A 19,227-nucleotide genomic window follows, 5' to 3' on the forward strand; every position below is an offset into this window, starting at 1 on the left:
AAAACGTATTTTAGACTCATCCATTCCACAGTAAGCTTACTTAACCCAGTACTTAAGCATTGGTTCAAAGACAGTGGCTTTATGAGAGTGGCTTTCCCTGATATTTCTCAAACAACTTGCTTATGAAAGTAGGCTGCTTCTCAAAGTAAGCCACATTCAGCTTGTTTTAATTGGATCTGACCTCTGCTTTGCTAGATAAAAATACTTTCAGAGTATATCAATAAGATTGTGGAACTACTAAAAGCTCAATTCAAAAATCTCCATTAGCAGGCCTAGACAGCTAAGGGTTATGTGGGGTGAAAAAGCACCCTACACACTGTCTAACTCGCAGAAAAGGCAGTGCTGCCATCATCTGGTGAAAAATATGTAAGATCAGCGGATCATAAGAGGACAGAATAGAAGAGAGTGCAGTCATAAAAAATGAGAAATGTAGCTGAATGAGTCAAAGGGGAATAAATTCTCTGCTGACTCAGGTATCTGATAGGCCTAAAATGCCTGCAGCAGTGTTAGCCTGGATTAGGCAGACACAAGAAGGGATAAATAGACAATCTAAGGGATTAGAAGACAATCTAAGGTCATATTTTCATTCTACTGAAGGAGATTGCTTATATGACCATATATTTGCAGCAAAATGTTTTTGTCTATAATAATGCTGTCATTCTACAGACTTTAACATATATCTCGCAAACGGGGATGAGCAGGTCTTGGGAGTTGGTGTCAAGGGTAGTGTGAATACAGTGACTTCCATTTTGAGCCAGATGTTCAAAATTGTCTACATATGTAGGAGTGTTACGGCTTTGTTTATGTGGATTAGCTGTAGCTATTGTAAGGCCATGGTAAGAGTTTCCTTGGTCAGTCAATAAGAAAGTGCATTTGAGAGTAGAGGGTTGAGTTTCACTTAGTTTTTAATCTATCTATATGTAGAACATCTGCCCTATAAATTTATATATATATGTCTACCCTGTATATACACAATATATTTTATCAATGAAAACATATATACAGCAGACAATATACAGCATTATGTACAAATGTTTGGGAGAATAGGCATACATTTTATATTGCAATTAAACCGATTCAGACTACACAAATTAATGTGTGGTCTGTGAACCTAGAGTACATGTCTGGTCAAATGTGAAATATAAACAATGCTTTTAAATGTATTACTTTATGAATAACACAATCATTTAAATGTAATTTTGTCTTCAGTGTGCACTGAAAAACAAAAATGGTTGAGATAAAGATGCAGGTGTAATGAACCAATGAGGTAGTGGTGGTCCACTCCAGCCATTTGAGTAGGAATCAAATTCCTCCAGATATACTGTAACAGCAGAAATCTAATATTAAAACTTCCACTTAACAAATAATTGCCCTCTGCATGACACACCATGGCTATACATTTCACCAGGGGCCCACTCACTTGACCTCCTGAGTTACCCAAAGAGGCTGCCTGTATTCAGTGAAGTCACCAGTCTAATAATACCCTTCTTAAATGCATCATCAGGTAGTCACTCTGAAAGAATGTGCTTTTCAAGCACCCCTCAATTGCAGTAAAAGTAGGTGATTTGGGTAATGAGGTGTTTCTGGCTGATATTAACAAGATCTTTATAGACTGAAAACTGTTCTTTATTGTTGGAAATTGATTCATGTTTGAATCACTGTTTTTGAAAAAAAAAAAAAAAGATAGGTATGTGAGTTATTTTAATGTGATAGTACATCAGTTGAAATTCACTGAACAACAACTGAAATTCAATCAATATTTTTGTCTGAACTAATACTGCAGAATGGCTTTAGTAGTATTTATAGCACAGTTGGAATGGTGAAATTCAGAAAGCTGTAAAGTAAAGAGACCAGAAATAGAAGAAACCCAAAAAGCATGCTCAAAGGACAAAAGAAAGGAAAGCCAAACAAGGATAAAAGACATTTTAATGGCACTGCAGTGAATCATACAGAAAGTGCACTATGAAGAGAAACACACAAAGGAAAAGGAAAAAGAAAAGAACATGAAGAAGGAAAGCAGCCCTGTACCAAAAATAGATTTGTGAACATTACCGGGCTGGTTATCCTTGCAATATTTTTTTTTTTTTTTTTGGTGTACCATTCATCATCTATTCATATAAAACAAAACCTGCAGAAGATGCATGGAAGAGTAAAGCTAGGAGAGTGAGCAATACTATATATTTTTCTGTTATCAGAAAAAAATGGTCTGACAGATAGAAGCTTTCACTGGCTTAAGTTGAAATTTAAGCCTACTATCTCTGGACCTCAGCGCTCCCTCTCATGAGGCAGTTTAAATATAGTGCCTAACATGATGCAACAGCTGTTAAAACACTTAAATATAACTAACCCACTTAAGTAGGTGCTATGGAAGAGACATTGGAGAAAGGCACTAAAGAATAAATTGTTTACCAATCCAGTATTCGAAGTTAAGCAAGCCAGTGTTAGTTGTCACTTTTTGTAAGGAGTACTGCTGTATCCTCCTGCCATTACTTGAAACTCCACAGAGTTGCTGCGTATCCTATGTACTTGTGACATCAGTGATGTTGCAAATTTAGCCCTCTGCTTCTACTTGGTATCTTTACACCCCACTAAACCCACCCTTCTCCCTCGCTCACTACTTGATTTTCATTTTTATTTTGTGATCATATACAAAATTGTTGTATTGTATTTTAGTCTCTCTGTTTATCACATAAGATTAGGTGCATTTACAATTCTCAATTTTCAACTTTTCATTTCAAAAATCAACCTCTTATCATCACTGTCCAATATCATCCACTTTTGATCTTTTTCTCTCATTCCTTTCTGTCATATCATACTGCACATCATACTCCCCTACATTCTTATTTTGCCACCGCTTCAGATTCTATTACACAAAAAATATTAATTTATAAGGATTTTCTAAATATCCATATGCACCATTTTATTTAGAAACATGATAAAATGTACATGCTTTATGAACATGACCATTTGCGTCTGATAAGGTATACTTACATCCTGTTCTTACTCTTATGTGCTTAATGTGTTTGTGATGCCCTTAACGTTAGCTCTCAACACTTTGAAAACCATCAAGCTCTGCCCTATGACATTAACAATGAGCAGGTGGTGAAGAAGATAGTGCAGCTCAAAATATTCCACTTGGCAGTAGACTAGAGAGCATCAAATCTTTGATTCAAACAGACAATCAAGCATGTCATGATCCTACCAGAATCACTCTTTATCAACTGCCGTAGGCTTCCACACCTGAGCTGAGCTCTTTTTAGCCGTAAACTTAGGTTTTGGAGCAGCTACAGTGTTGCCACCTGATGCAGGTTCAGGCCTTGCAGCTACAGGGAAACTAGGAGCAACAAAGCTACTGGGAGGCTGCTGCTGGTAAGGTACTGAGGGAGCTGCCATATAGGGGGGACTATTGGCTGGTTGGTAGGGGACCTGGGGTAACTGGTAGGGAGGGTTTGGAGACTGAGGACCTTGGGGTTGATAAGTAGATGGGACAGGTTGTTGATACTGTTGGTTATATGCTTGCTGGTATGGACCACCAGGAGGTTGCTGATAAGGATTGGAGGGAGGATAAACGTTAGTTGGGGTTTGCTGGTAGTGGCCATCATGCACCATAGATTGCATGGGCATCCCATAAGGCTGCTGGGGGTATGGGGCATTAAATGGTCCAGCTGGCTGGATGGTAGCCATTTGCTCATATTGAATTGGTTGGTTTTCAATAGGTGGGTTAGGAGGTGAACAGTCGGGTTTAGGTGCAGGGGGCTTGGCAGCCTCTACTGCCGGGCCAAAGGTAAAGAGTGAGGAATTGAGTTGATAGGGTTGATGCTTCATGACGTCTATAACATTTAGGGGTTTGGGGGCAGGTGTTTGTTTATCTTTGCCTTTTTTCTTGCCTTTGGTTAAAGGACTACCTGGAGGGGGCTGCTTTGCTGCTGCTGGGGGATAAGAAGGAGAATGAATAGGATTATATGCCCGTGAAGGTGGAGCACGTACATTGGGAGTATATTTCCACTCATTCGGTAAGGAAGCAGCTGGCGATGTTGATCGGCTTGCCTTGTTTGCTTCCACAGTCTCAGAGTCCACAACAAACTTCTCCATACGAGACTGCCTCTTGGCAAACATATCTGCTCCTTTCCCTCTGACGGCTGGCATCTCAAAAGCTGAACCAGAGGATGATGTGTTAAAGACAGTGGCCATGGGGTTGATAGGTGATGAATCTCTTTGACCAATTGTATAAGAGTTGGTTCGCTGTGGTGGAGGTGGTGGGCTCTGGTTTTGTGGGGCATTTTGAGGTGGATGCCAAGGTTTTGGGGAGGGTTGAGTGTTCACCATTGATGTTGCAATATTCCCAGGTGTTTGCTGTGACTGTGGTGCCCAGGCACTCACAGGTGTCTGAGGTTGTGTTTGACCTGGAGGCCATGCAGTCATTGGTGACTGTGGTGGAGTCTTTGAAATAGGCTGTTGCCAGTTTGCCTGTGGTGTGGGCTGGGGAGGAACGGATTGAGCCCAAGGTGGTTGATGTTGGGCCTGATTTTGCTCTGGTCCCCAGGAATTCATGGATTGCTGCCCATGTTCTGGAGGATGCTGGGCCCACGATGGCTGAGACTGAACCTGGGCAGGTACTGGTGCCCATGGATTCAAATTGGCTGCAGGGTGCGGTGGAGGTTGTGCTTGGGCTGCTTGCATCCAAGGAGGCTGAGGTTGAACTTGAGTTTGTGATGAAGGCCATGCATTAATTGAAGGTTGCTGTTGCTGCTGAGGCTGAGGCTGAGGCTGAGGCTGAGGCTGTGGCTGATGCTGAGGCTGATGCTGAGGCTGAGGCTGAGGCTGAGGCTGAGGCTGAGGCTGAGTCTGAGCTGAGACCCATGGCGGTTGAGCCTGACCTGGTGCATGGGCCTGTGGCCATCCCTGCTGTGGAGCCTGATGCTGTGATGGCTGAACCCATGGTGGTTGTGGTTGGGTTTCTGGCTGAACCTGTTGAACCCAAGGAGGTTGTACTTGAGATTTTTGCTGTGGTTGTTGCACCCATGGTGGTTGATGCTGAGTGTCTGCTTGTGATGGCTGTGTCCATGAGGCCTGGGGTTGCTGCTCCATTGGTTGTTGAGGTTGACCCCACGTTGGTTGCATTTGCTGCAGGTGTGGGTGCTCATGAGAGTGTGTCCAGGGTGGCTGAACCTGTGGCTGAGACTGTGATTGCTCACGTGGCTGGGCCCAGGGTGGTTGAGCATGTGTCTGGGCTTGTGCTTGCTCTTGAGGCTGATTCCAGGATGGCTGAATTTGAGGTGTCCAAGTATTTGTTGGGGGCTGAGGCTGCACTTGGGTCTGAGCAGGTTGATGTGTAACCTTTGGTGGCTGTGGTGGGGACTGACTTGGATGTGGCTCCTGGGGCTGCACTTGAGCTGGATGCCAAGAAATGGTGGATGGCTGTTGTTGTGCTTGTGTTTGTGCTGAGGCCCAGGAATTCACTGGGGCAGTCTCAGGCTGTTGGGTCGAATTTATGTGACCATTTTCCTCCTGAGCTGTCACTTGCTGTTGTTGGGATTCAGGCTCCGGGAGAGTCCATGTGTGCTGTTCCTCTGTGGTGGTGCTGGCAGGAGCCTCCTGCAGGGCAGGAGCAGAAGAGGACTCAGTGGCAGGTGCAGGGGTTGGCTCTAGTTCTGGAGCAGGGGTAGTCTCTGCGGTGGGGGCTACAACAGCAGGTGTGGATACACTATTTTCAGCACACTGAGGCATGTCCTGGTTGGTCACTTCTCCCTGTGGGGACCAAGGAGGAGAGTTGGGATTGATCACAGGCTTTGGAGCCACTGGTGGAGGAGTCTTGTGTTTAACACGTTGGGACTGGAGGAAATTACAAGCCTCAGCCCCAAGGCTGAGATAGTCTTCCTCAGGTCCTGACTCAAAACCCAACTTCTTATCACTCCTGTTGAGGAGGTTCAGCAACTCTGGGTTAGGTGATATTTTTGGTGCTTCCTTAAATGTGAACATAGGTTTGCCAGCATTTCTTCTCCTTGCATCCAGCAAAAAGCTAGTCTTAATTGCAGGGGTAGAAATGCGCTCATCGCGGGAAGCTATCTGCTCTCCTTGGCCCATAGAATCTTGATTGGTCCCACTTATTGCGGGAGAATAAGGGGTAACCGCCATATTTTGTACCGAAAAAGGCTTTGCGGTACGATTGCTGAAAGAACTCTGCAATTCATTGGCTTGATGGTGGACTGTACCATTGATGTTTGCAGAATAGGGCTGAATTTGCTGTTGCTCTTGATGATATTCATGTGGTTGTTGATACATTTGCTGTTGTTGATAATGCTGTTGTTCATATTGCTGCTGCTGATACTGTTGTTGGTATTGCTGTTGCTGTTGGTATTGCTGTTGTTGCTCATAGTACTGCTGTTCTTGATATTGCTGGTACTGTTGTTGGTGTTGGCTTTGTTGGTTTATATTCACATCCATGTATGCATGATCCTCTGTTGTGGACTGCATGTATGAGTGCTCAACTTTCTTCTTTTCAGCTTCCTGAATTCCCTCCACAGGAATCCCCTGGCGTCTAAGCTCTTCATGTTCAGCAGAAATCTCATCCACCTTCTGGCGCCGTTGAGCAAACATTAGGGCACCCTTTCCTTTGGTTTCAGGTAAACATTCCATCTCTGCTTTGTTGTTCAGGTTCCTCTCAATCTCAAGGAGACCCTTGTCCCAGTTGATAGTTAGCACACCTTTGCTACTATGGGCATTAGTGAGGAAATGCTTATCTAATTCAGAGTCGTTTGGAGCCACAAGGGTAAATTCAACAGCATGGGTTCCTTGTGTGTCGTCTTCGTTCTCCTCGTCCTCTTCGTCACTGTACTCTGGTTCGTCCTCTCCTGTGCCGTAGCTGACAAGTGTGTATTTCTTGGCCCTCTGCCGATGCTTCTTGAACATCAACACCCCCTTGTTGTTGGGGTTGGGCGGAGCAGCAGTGAGAAGGAGAGCAATACGTTTACATTTGGACTTGGCCTCCTTCACCTGCTTCTCAGACAGACTCTCGCTACGTCTGAGCCCTGTATAGAAAAGGAAAAAAGAGAGTTTACTCACAAAAAACTTACAATAAAGGGTCCTACACAGGGGAATCAAAAGAAACAGAAAGCCTTCATCTGAAATTACAGGCATTACTGACAGTTGAGTTAAGATCAGCACAAAATATTCCACCTGTTTGGAGAATGTGCTGGGAAAAAAAACAACAATCTATTCTAGAAATAGCTCTAACTGTTTGTATTTTTCAGCTTTTTGATCAATGACTTAAGGACAACTTTAAGGCAATACTTGCTCACTGTATCTGAATTGATCATGTAATTTTAGTTAACTAAATTACTTTAAATCATGAATGTGGAAAGCTATTTTTATAATATGCCCATCCTGAATATCAGTTGGAAAGTAAGATTATAATTTATTGTATGACCCCCATATTTGGTTTAGCACTCATCTGAAGACTAAAGATAGAGCTTGCACATATAACAATGGTGACAGATGACAAAATGAAGTTTCAAAACAGTTGAGCAAGAAACAAAGCTGTTTCTTTTCAGCATGTTAAATTACATTAACTGAAAAGCAGAACTGACATGTTCCTGTATGATAAATAAACCATTTATACTATACAAGCATGCACTGTTGAACAGATCCGAACACACAACAAATATAAACTACCTTATTAACTGATTCATTCATATGAGAAACATTCCATTCCATATATTCTTAGTCCACAAATAATATTTATCCATCTATAGCTATGTACTTTTCGTGATTGCATTACCCTGAATTAGCTCATTCAGTTGAACATTAAACAACACATAAAGCAATTATGAAATTCTCTGACCCATGTTTAATATCCTCATTTGTTCACAAACAATGCACTACATTAAATCAGATATTCATCCCCATAAAGTAGCCATGAATAGGAGCTGAGAGAGATTAAAGATAGCCTGCATGCAGTAAATTCACCAAGACCAGAGCGTCTTTACCAGTCCTTATCTGTAAGTTTGCAAGCTGTTCAGTTAAAACCTTATGCTCTTCTTATATCTCTCACAATTGCTGATACTTAAACCAATCTTATAACAAACATCACATTACAAACACTCTCTCAAACATTTAACAAAGCAAGACTGTAATAAAGTAACAAGTCGGCTTACTTTTCTATATTCCTACAAGACTAACCTGAAGGTGGAGGACACAGCAGGAGTGAGCAATGGACTCACTTTTTTAGCTCAGTTAAAGCACCCAGTTTGAAAGGATCAGGTAACGGGTTAGGGGAGCACATGCTGGTGTCTGTCAAAGGGCCACTTCTGCAGGCATCATCAGTGTGCTGGTGTTATATTTATGTCTTCTACACAGCTCACAGAAACGCCTCAGTATCCATATTCATCATCAAGCCTTTGCAAATGGATAATTTAAGGCTTTTTATAAAGTGCAGCAGTTTTTCGAAGATGATCGTATGGTGTCCTTTTTTCTCTTTTCTTTTTAATACATTACATTCAGCTTTTGTTGACTGTCACCATCCTAACTGTACTGTGCCCCCTTACTACAACTTTGATTCTGTTTTAATTTAGAGGGTTAGACCCGGATATATCTGCTTCCCTTCGAAGGAATGAGCACCCTCCTCCAACTGTAGTGAGAGACACATACTATTTTGAGGAGTACACACACTGGACATCAGCTTTGGAATGCACACATGTTGTTGACAAATGCAGTTTAGTGTTGACCTATTAGCTTGGAGATTCTGCCGTAAAGAATAGATCCTTATTACCCCCCCCCACACACACAAGATAATACACCATGGTAAAAATGGAAATGGCCCACATGGTACTCACTGGCGTGCTTTGCCCGGTGTTTGTTGGGTTTGTCTGGATCCCCCTCAGATTCAGAGCTCTGCTCCTCCGCTGGTGTTTCCTCTTCTGAGGGAATTCCAAATGAGACGCTGAAAGACCCAGGAGCTCCCTCACTGTGCCCTCCTACTTCTTCTCCTTCGCTTTGGGATCCAACACTTCCACTGATCCTGGGGCCACCCACACTCAGGATGCCCCTCCCTGCTCTTGATGCTGCTGGCTGCTGCAAAATGACCTCCACCTGCCTGAGCATTGAAGGGGAGCTGAGCACCACTCCATGCTGGCTGAGTGGCTCTCTGACAGAGCACGGCACATAGTGAGATGCGGTGGTGGTATGGAGTGTCTCTATCTCTTCTCTTTTTGAGAATTCTCCCTCAATCCCATGAGCACTCCCAAGAGAGGTACAGCCCATGTTGTCCAAGGTTTGCTCAGAGAAGGATACCTGGAGTTCAACCATGTCACCAGGGGAGAAACACCTTGGCACCTCATTATCATTTCCCTGAAAAGCAGGCGCCGGGCCTCTCTGGTCACCAGAAGAGGGAGCATGTAGCTGGGTGCAAAGCAGCTGGGGTCCCTTGTTGTAGTATGCCTCATCCTGGGACTCAGATATGTAGAGTTCCCTAGGGCTTTGGGATCTGTGCTTTGGGGAGATGATGTGGAGGGTGGTGCTCTCTAAAGCCTGAGCAGAAGAATCCCTCTCACCATAGTATGTCTCTTCTGACTCAATATCTCCAGGGGGGCTGGAGCAGTATCTTTGAAAGGAGAGGGGGAGAATAGGAATAAATGAGTGGGGAAACTTCACTTTGTTCAATAACTAGATAATTAAAATTAACAAGAGACACTTAAATGCTAACATAAGGGCATATAAATGGCAATAATAGTTTGACACTACAAGTGACTTTAAGACTAATACAAAATCTCTATTCTTCCTTCAAACAATCTGACTTAACATCAGTGTTTTTGTTTCACTTCTATATAAAAGACGGGGGTTAGATCTGAACAAATCATTTTTCTCATTAAATTGCAAAACCATTTCAATAAGCAATGCATCATCACTGAGGAATGGAGCCATTGGATTGTTATGAGGCAAAGCTTATCTTCCACTGCTGAAGTTGTCAAAGTTGTCAAGTAGATTTAATCATCATGCAGCTAAGTGAAAGGGTCAAGTCACTGAAGTGGAAAGTAATCATGTTTCAACATAATTCATGCCTATTTTCCACCTTCAAGGTCAGCAAGGAATAGCATAACAGAATGTCATTATGTGAGAGCAATTATTAAATTTAAGTCAATTAGACCTCAGTGACTAGTCCTTTTCTCCAAATGGGAAAGAGTGACATATCATAGTAATAGATTTTGATAGCTACAAGGTGAGGTCATCTGCTCTCCAAATCTACAGAACCAGATAGACTTACTACAATTAGTAAGTCTATCTAAATACAAATCAATAACCCGTACTGTGATTATAGTCCTCCAACTACACAGAGAATAATTTGTTTAAATCAGAAAGTGACACAAATTCAACTTTAATCTGCCTTAAAAAGAAAGAGAAATGTATGCCAAACTGCAGTTTTAATGAGGACTTATAAAGATATATGCAGCAATATTTGAGGACATGTCATCCTCATAAACACACTGGCAATTCCAACTGATTAATGGTTGAGCAGCTGCATGTCAATCAGACACACAAATCTGCAACACCTCAGCCAGGCCAGTTGGAAGGTCAGCATGGCTCACACAATTTACACACACAGACATGAATGTGCACACACACAGTGGTTCAGTGAACTACATGCAAAAGGCCCCTGGTCATAAAACAACATGCTATCTAAATGCTAATACAGTGGTGCTATAATCATTTTGCCTGGTGTGAACACCAGGGCCGACTGCATGGCTCAGTTGTCATGATACAAAGATATTACAGTGTTACTGAACTGCCTAAAATAATAAATTATTACACATTTCATTATATTTCACACAGGCATGACATCTTCTATATCTGACAAGATGGAGTGTACAGGCATTTTCAGACATGATGCGTTTGTGTTGTGTTTTTTGCAAATTCCAGATTTTCTTGCACAATCATTAATTTTCATTTGGCTGGTACATGGCACTACCTTTTGACGAGTAACTGCAGGCAGTCGATGGATGTGTCGATGATCGCACAGGCTCGTAAGAGGGTGAGATCAGCACATGGCTCCCCGTTAAGTGACACGACCTCATCGCCTTCTTGCACTCCAGCCACGAAGGCACGGCCACCCACTTCTACCTGTGGAAGACAAAATCGTAGTAAGAGGACAGGAAACTACCAGAAAAACAGACATATAACATACTGGATGAGTGTCCATTATCTGCATGGGTAAAGACTTCACTAACAGGGTCAGATTAACATTAAGTATCCTCAACAGCCAGTGACTCAAAAACATAAACTAACTCAGAATGCCCCATGTGTGAAAATTACCCCCTAACCTCCACACATGTTGCTATTTACAGGGAGTCATAATAAATGTTTGCTTCCATGTCCATAATACAGAGAATTCTCCCTCAGGTCAGTCCAATTTAATCAGCAAAGTCAGAGAACCGTGCAGCACCTTAGGTTATAAAAATTAGCAAAAGGGCACTATGCATGCTCATTAGAATAATATGTGAAAAGTCTTGGACTATGTGAACCATATATCAAATGCAGGAGAAACATTATCCAACCAGAGACTGGATCATAAATATTTTTGAGACATTAAATTAGGACATGGAAGTTGAGGTAGTGTATTTTTTCTCTGAATTGATTCCAAACATTTAAAATTTACTCTAAAAATAGACGATCAACAAGTAGAGTCGGGCAACGATTTGCGCAATTCACACTGCAATGTACAATCAGTGTCACTGACATGGAAGACAAAGGCCTTGTACTTTGTATTTTAACTGGGCAGCTGCGTATTATTGCTTTAGGCCAGCTCTGTGCAGATCCATTCAAAGGGCACCTCTTTACACAGTTAAACCAGTGACTGATGGTTTTGTTCTCTTGTAATTGGTTCCTGAGGCCAATAAAATGGTTCATTAATTAGAGGATTTAATAAGGAGAAATACCCCATAAATTTTGTAGAAAAGGCCACTTATATAGCTAGGGGGATAAATGATTACTTCAGTTCCATGCAATTAGAGGATATGCTTTGCCTTGATATGATAGTAAATACATATATATATTGCAGATACTACAAATAAACAGTTTTAGGGAGGTTTATAAGGTCTGTAATGATTTGCTGATTTCTTGAGATGGGTAACTCAGTCCAAAAGTGCCAATTCAACTGAGTGTTTTTATATGTGCACTGTGTAACTGTGACAAAAATGCCATAAAATCAATCTCAAAATACTGGAAGTGATAACATTCCACAAGTCAATTAATTCACCATAATCTTTTTTTTTTTTCATTGTAAGTCTTGGCTAATTACGCTAAAGTATTTACTGACCAATTTACAGTTACGTGTGTGGTACAGCAGAGTCAATGCAGTTTCTTTGATGACGTGACTGCAGCTCTGCAATTGGTCAAGCTTATGTGCCTCAGCTACTGTGGCAGAATTTTGAAGTATTTCATCATTCTTTATTATTTTCATCATTTCTTATATTAAAGTTTATTTGTTTTTGTTTTTTACCCAGAGAGACTTCTTGGCAAGCAGCAGTCATATAAATTGTGGAACAGCTCACAGCTCAGGCATTTCAAAACTTAAAATAACTGTGGTTATCTATCTCTCTGTTTATTCTAACGACGAATTTGCTCTATTTTCTAGTTTATTAATGAAAAAATCTGAATAGTGATATTTAAAAAAAAAAAACTGGTGTTGTTGCACTAACCATGGAGCACTGTAATGAAATCAGGATTAATAATGTTATAAATTTACAACTAAATGTAAGCTTACGTTAAGTTAAATAAGCTTCGCATTTTGGAATTTGACACAAATACTGATCACTAGTCTCACCATCTATACATTATATGGACGTGCAACTCAAGATACTTGCAGTAAAATAATCTTGTCACTAGATGGCAGTGCACCCTTACACACACACACACACATACACACATACACACGTCTCACTGCTGAAGGAAGAGGAGGAAAATCCCTGCAGAAGCATAACAAGTATGCATGGGGATATACTGCAATCTATGTTCAAATACACACAAAATTATTTTGAACACCAAATATAGAGCACAGATTCAATGCTTTGTTATGCCAAAACCATATTACAAAGCATACCAGTGAAACAGTTGCTCATCTGTCTGGCACACCATTGATGCCTGTTGACTTTCATTACCTGTATTTCAAAGGGAGATGCAGAAATTAACAGTATTTTTTTTTGCATCCAATTAAAGCAAGTGTTCCAAAAATAAATATATGGGCAGCACTACCTTGCCTGCTTATTTAGTACAAAGCCTCAAACACATACGCCTGCAATAAGCAACAGCATGGGCAATAAAAAGAGGCTACTTTGCTTTATATACAAAAATATTTTATGAGTTACTTTATAGAGCTGGTAACTTTCAGATAAAACATCTTTGACTTCATCCCTGAGGTTTTAACAGTGTGCAAACAGGCCCTATAAGGCAGCCTTTGTGCCTGTCCATTGGGACTCACACCTCACTACAGGGCTGATGGTTTGTCTGGAACAGCAACCACTCCTGCTCCAAAAAAGGAGGGGAAACATTTGTCTCCCCTCGCAACATAAAGATACACAGACAGAAAGACAAACAAGAGAAGAACATACAGAGTGTCAGGCTTTTGCTTCCCAAAAAAAACATGATCCTGACCATCAGAATTTATTACTGACATCATGTGGGGCCACAATTAGACAACATTATATGCTTGCGTTATCCTGTGTTACCCATTTTCAAATTATGTATTTAATGGGCTTAAACACGGCAGAAAACCGCAGGAAACACAGGACTGCGTAATATGTCCACATAGCTCCTGGCAGTTCCTGATCCTTACAGCTTTAAGCAATTATGTTTTTACATTTCAGGAAAACATTTTCCAGCTGCCTTACAGGTAGCAATCACATTGTGTGAGGAGGATAGTTAGATTTAATGTTTATATTCACTAAACTGTTCTTTTCTCTTTTTTTTGGTCTTTTTCCATATAACTTTGGAGGGTCAGAAATTATGCATATGTTGATTTACATTGTCATATGGTGTTTTTACAAGGGTCCCGGTTCCCTTAATTTATTATTTAACTTAGTTTGAATTAAAAAAAAAAAAAAAAAAACTTTACCCAAGTGTTTCTTAATTTTGGTTTTGTTACATTAATTTATTTTTGGAAAGAAGATAATGTTGAAATATGTTGTTATTTCGTGTAAGCAATTACCGAAAAGCACAGATGTTTACTCTACGCCAAACTCCACAGAGGAATAAACTGAATGAAGAGTTAATGTTTGCAACATTTACTTAATGTGTTGTTCAATCATATTATATGCCATATTATTTATTTCATTTGTCAGTCAAATAACTAATAATAAAAAACATACTGTCAATATAACCATTATCTGCCTTGAGGTGAGGAAGAAAAACTTTGACATGTACGTCCTACAACAAATGTAGATACGTGTTACCTAACTAGGATACAATTTAGATGACTGTTTTGACCAAAACCCCCCCACCTCACTATTGTAACATTATTACTGGAACTAATCCTTTTGTTTCTGTCATCATTTGGTGAATCACACTAAGTTCAACTTGGCCTCACTTTTGGCGGCATTGGCACAAACCATTCACAGCCACATTCATCATTGCAACTCACTACTGCATCATCAAATTATATACCTGTAGGAGCACTGGCCTTCATTCGCTCAGGCGATGTCAAATAGAAGGGAGTGATGGGAGAAAAGTTGTTGTTCTTTTTTAAACCAGCACAGTCATTATCTGAGGTCATTGCTGTCTCACAGAGCTAGGATGTAGATGTTTTGCTGAAAAACACAATGACCTAACTCAAATCATGGAAGGAGGTGTGGAGCACTTTGTTTACTCCGGGAAAATGGCGCTGAATGAATGAGGCGATGGCATTTTTGTAATTGCCTGGCAGCTTAATAAGGTTCCTATGGTGCACTATTAAGGCTGAGGCATCAGCAACAAGAGCCCTCTTTGCTCCAAAAAGGGCAAGATAACCCAGCGAAAGTAGAATGTGTACCATCTGACTTTAAAACCGTAAACTTTGCAGACTTTACCTGTATTAAGATTACATTTGCTTTGTCATTCAGTGGTCCATAACTGATCTGATGCATGTTGACATTCCACATACCATGATGACATACCTTTCTAATTAGAAGGCTAAAATGTCTCCTGTACAGGGTGGTAGAATTTACGCAATTTCTTATTTTGAATATCTGTTGAGTATTAATACAGATGATATCAGAAAGTATATTTTTACTATTGTGAGGACATCCAAAATGTGCATTACATCAGTTGCAGTATCTATTGTTCAGTCTAATCCTTAATGTTCCACCCATGTTTCATGTTTTCTAAGGTTTGTTAGTGCATTCGTAGGTCACGACTTGTACAATTTTGAACCGTGCAGTTTCTGTATCTTTAAAAATAAAGTGACCTCATCAACTTTGTACTCAGGCCAGGACTCCAAATAAGAAGAAAAATACAGCCTCCCTTATATGGAAAGAACCTTTTAAGAGTGGATACCCCGTGCCCTTACACCGCACTGCCTGTCAGTACACTGAACAATCACTTTCTCCCAGGAAACAAAACCCAGTTTCCATCACATTCAACGGGAGCTTTAAAAACACACACTTTATCAGACACAGGAGAGCCTGGAGCATAAGAGCATTTCTCATGATCTTGGTATGTTTGCTTTTTCAACTTTTAACTAACAGACTTGGCTCTCTGTCCTTCCCACAAGAAGAGTTTGGAGAAGGTATGTTTAGAGTTATGCCTTCCAGATGAGGTGGACTAAAACCCCCAGATGTCCAACGCTGAGGCTCACACTGGGAGGATGCATCATACTGTATGTGGCTACTTCACTTTAGAGTGGAAAACATTTAATGCTGTGTATTCACAAGGCTCTTATGTAACATGATAAATCTTTGGAGACTTGAAATCTGTAAACACCATGTTTTTGTCTAAAATTAGACAGTAAAATGGGAAAGGGGCTTACTAAAACTTACTGTTGCTATCTGACTTGAATTAAGCATTGCTCCATAATTTACCGTCAGTGTAAAAGGCCTTCTGGTTTGTTGACTTAAATGAAAATTAACAGGAATTTGTTTATATGAAGTGTTGCCTGTAGCCTACATTTCTGATGTTGTCTTATATTTTAATACAAGTAATGGAAACTATTTCAACAGAGACAAAGAGTACAATCTTATAAAACCAGAACAGAAGCAACTCACCAAATGCCAGAACACAACAAGGGGTTTTTCTCTCTTCGCATCAACCATCTACATGCTTACAATGCTTTATTTGAGGCTTCAGTGGATGTGTGGTCACTCACTCAATTCGAGGAGACTAATGCCAACAAATGTGGAAATAATGTCACACAAAAAAAATCACAATAAAAGTCACATATGAGCTTCAGAATTGTGGACTCAGTTGTTTGAAACAAGTTAAGGGTCTGTCATTAAGATGATCTATTGATGCTTCCAGAGTTTCTGAAACGCTCTTATGGTGGAGCTTTGATGTCGCAGGAATGCAGCTTAAGAAAAACATTTACATCTTCACTACGTGCACGACAAGTCGATGAGGGATCTGCGCGGCTTGAGTACTTGTGAGCATGCGTTACTATACCATATATAGAGTGTGAGCTGCTTTTAGAGTAAAGACACCTGGCTGTACGTCTTTCTGTACACATTTACAACACAGCAGTGAACTTCTGCATCACTGAGACACTGTCATTTTTTGCATTTTACATGCTTAAGACTAAATTTACTTATATTTATGTGAACTAACCTGAGATAAAGCTTTGAAGTCCCAATTTTTACCAAATCTAATTTCAGTTAAAGTTAGGATCTATACACTTTCACAGACACTCATTCACTGCAGTAGTAGAACACTATATTGAAGCATAACTTCAGTGCAGAAGGCAAAACCTGCCGATACACTTAACATATAAACTGCTGGTGTACAGTATATGAGTTCATGCACACACAAAGGTATCTGTTTAATTGACTTCTAAGCCAGATCTGGGCATTGTGTATGATCATGACATTACAGATAACTAGTTAGAGCTCAAAAATCCCCAATATCTACTATACTTCAAGTTATGAACAATGTTGAACATTCTTGCCTGTTTAATGATAAGGTGTTACAGACCAGAGTTGACATGCAAATTCTGTGCAAATAATAACAACCTAATGACATGAAGAATATTATCCATCTGCCTCAAAATTAATATAAAGAAATATTTGAGAAAGTAGCTTCGTCACTAGTCACCAGAGGGCAGATCAAATACTCTGCTGTTACTTATGAGGTTTATTGGCACAATATCAGGCTAGACAAATGTTATGTGACTGAAGCGTTCATATAGCAGAACCTTGGATTTGCCTACCATCCCTCCTGTCATTTATTTGAATGTTCTTTTAAAGTGATATCTACATGTTCATATCTCAGTTTTAGCTTTACTTTTCTTTGTTTATTTGCATAGGTATACCTGCATAACGCACATACCTCTCACTCTTCGGGGCAGGTTACTCGACTGGATATTGCTTTGGTTTCGTGCTTAAGTCTTTGTGGGTGATAACAGATCACACTGCCCTCAGCTTCACACTCTCTCTTGGCCTTGACCATATAAGGGTTCCGAGGAATCTCGCACCAAAACACGGCCAACGCACACAAAAATGCAGCGAGCGCGCACTCCTACAAATACATTCTCTTCAACCAAAGTTTATTCAACTTTTTTTGAAAAATCAGATCATTGAGCTACTAAAGATTCATTAGATATGACACCATATGCTGAATGCTACTGTTAGTCCAAATTGGAGATCTTATATTTGTTGTAGTAAAAGGCATAAATAACCAAAAAATAATTTCAGATTATCAGTAGTATCATTGATCAATATCTTATCTCTGACATATTCCTGCCTGGCACTGCAATCTCACTTTGATATTGGAACATGATAATAAATTGAAGACCTATCAGATAGATAGATAGATAGATAGAAAGACAGACAGACAGACAAATAAATAGATAGATAGATACCTGGGAAACCAGAAAAGGTCTGTAGGTGTCCCCCTCTCCCTCTCTCAGGGTGAATCCCCAAGGCGCACCACCACGCAGCGTTACGCAGATGTAATCCCCGGTGCCCATGCTGTGCACAGCTCCTCAGCCAAACCTCCACAGCGCTATCATCGAGCTGTCAGCAGAGCAGCAGCACTTTAGAAAAACCACCTCCACCACACCGCTGTATAATCCCCATCATCTGAGTTCTCCCTGAGTCCAGCCCGCTCGGAAACGTCACGGCGCACGGACCCGCCTGCAGGCGTTGCATGCAACCGGTGGTTTGTACTAGTGCGCGTGTTCTCTGCCAAACGCAGTCTACATACAGACATATTACAGCCCACAGTTTTGAGCCCGGCTATAAAAAAAATATTAACACCACACAAACAATCAAAAAACAAAAGATCAAGGTGATTTCTCTCAAAACATCACAGAAGTATAGAGGTAAAACTATGGTTATCACAATTCATTTAGCACTGATTACCGCAGCCACACTAGGAATAATGTTACAAATGCATCAGGATATCGAAAATGTGTTGTCTCCTTAATTAAAATGAGATTTTATTTAGGATAGTACAGGAATAGCCAATAATATAAAGCAACAACATTTCATTTATGGATATTTATTTAACTTATATGCTGTTCCAGTCGAAAATTTTGACACACCTTCCCATTCCCTTGAATGGGAAAGTGAAACCTTTCACTGGTACTGTATATTTTATTCCTCACCTGATTTTCTAAATATTGCACACTGTTACAAAAGTTTTTTTCAAAAAAATATATAGGATTATTATACAGAGCAAGACATAAAAACGCCATAGGCTATATCATTTCTGTTTGTATGTAGAACTCCCCCCGAAGTTGTGTCAGATCCACTAACTCTTATGAACACCACAGAAGACATGACCTCAGTGTGCTCAGTGCTATAATATACAGCCCTTTCACTTAGCTATATTATTGTAGCCGTAATCATCAATTGTCTAATTAATACATTTAAAGCATTCCATCACACTTTTCTTCAATTATCCTCATCCACAATATGGTACATTACATATACTAAAATTTAAGCTCCGTAGAATGTGATTTTGTATTCCTAACAGATAGTGAAAGCTGTACATGTTCAGTGTTCAGGTAGTGGATGAAGAAAAGCTTAAGTCCACATCCCCTGTGCTGACGTGTAT

General features: G+C 40.4%; 1 protein-coding gene across 1 annotated transcript; it reads right to left on the reverse strand.

Moving 5' to 3' along the window:
* Positions 1-1,908: 1,908 nt before the first annotated feature.
* On the reverse strand, positions 1,909-18,198 carry LOC122973838 (synaptopodin-2). Its single transcript, XM_044341605.1, has 4 exons — positions 18,029-18,198; positions 10,961-11,112; positions 8,832-9,598; positions 1,909-7,028 (listed from the first exon to the last, which is right to left on the reverse strand). The coding sequence occupies exons 1-4, from the start codon at positions 18,134-18,136 to the stop codon at positions 3,208-3,210; spliced, it is 4,848 nt and encodes a 1,615-aa protein (XP_044197540.1). The 5' UTR covers positions 18,137-18,198; the 3' UTR covers positions 1,909-3,207.
* Between the last annotated feature and the right edge of the window lie 1,029 nt (positions 18,199-19,227).

The sequence above is a fragment of the Thunnus albacares genome, chromosome 22 (genome assembly GCF_914725855.1).
Source record: "Thunnus albacares chromosome 22, fThuAlb1.1, whole genome shotgun sequence".
Classification (NCBI taxonomy): domain Eukaryota; kingdom Metazoa; phylum Chordata; class Actinopteri; order Scombriformes; family Scombridae; genus Thunnus; species Thunnus albacares.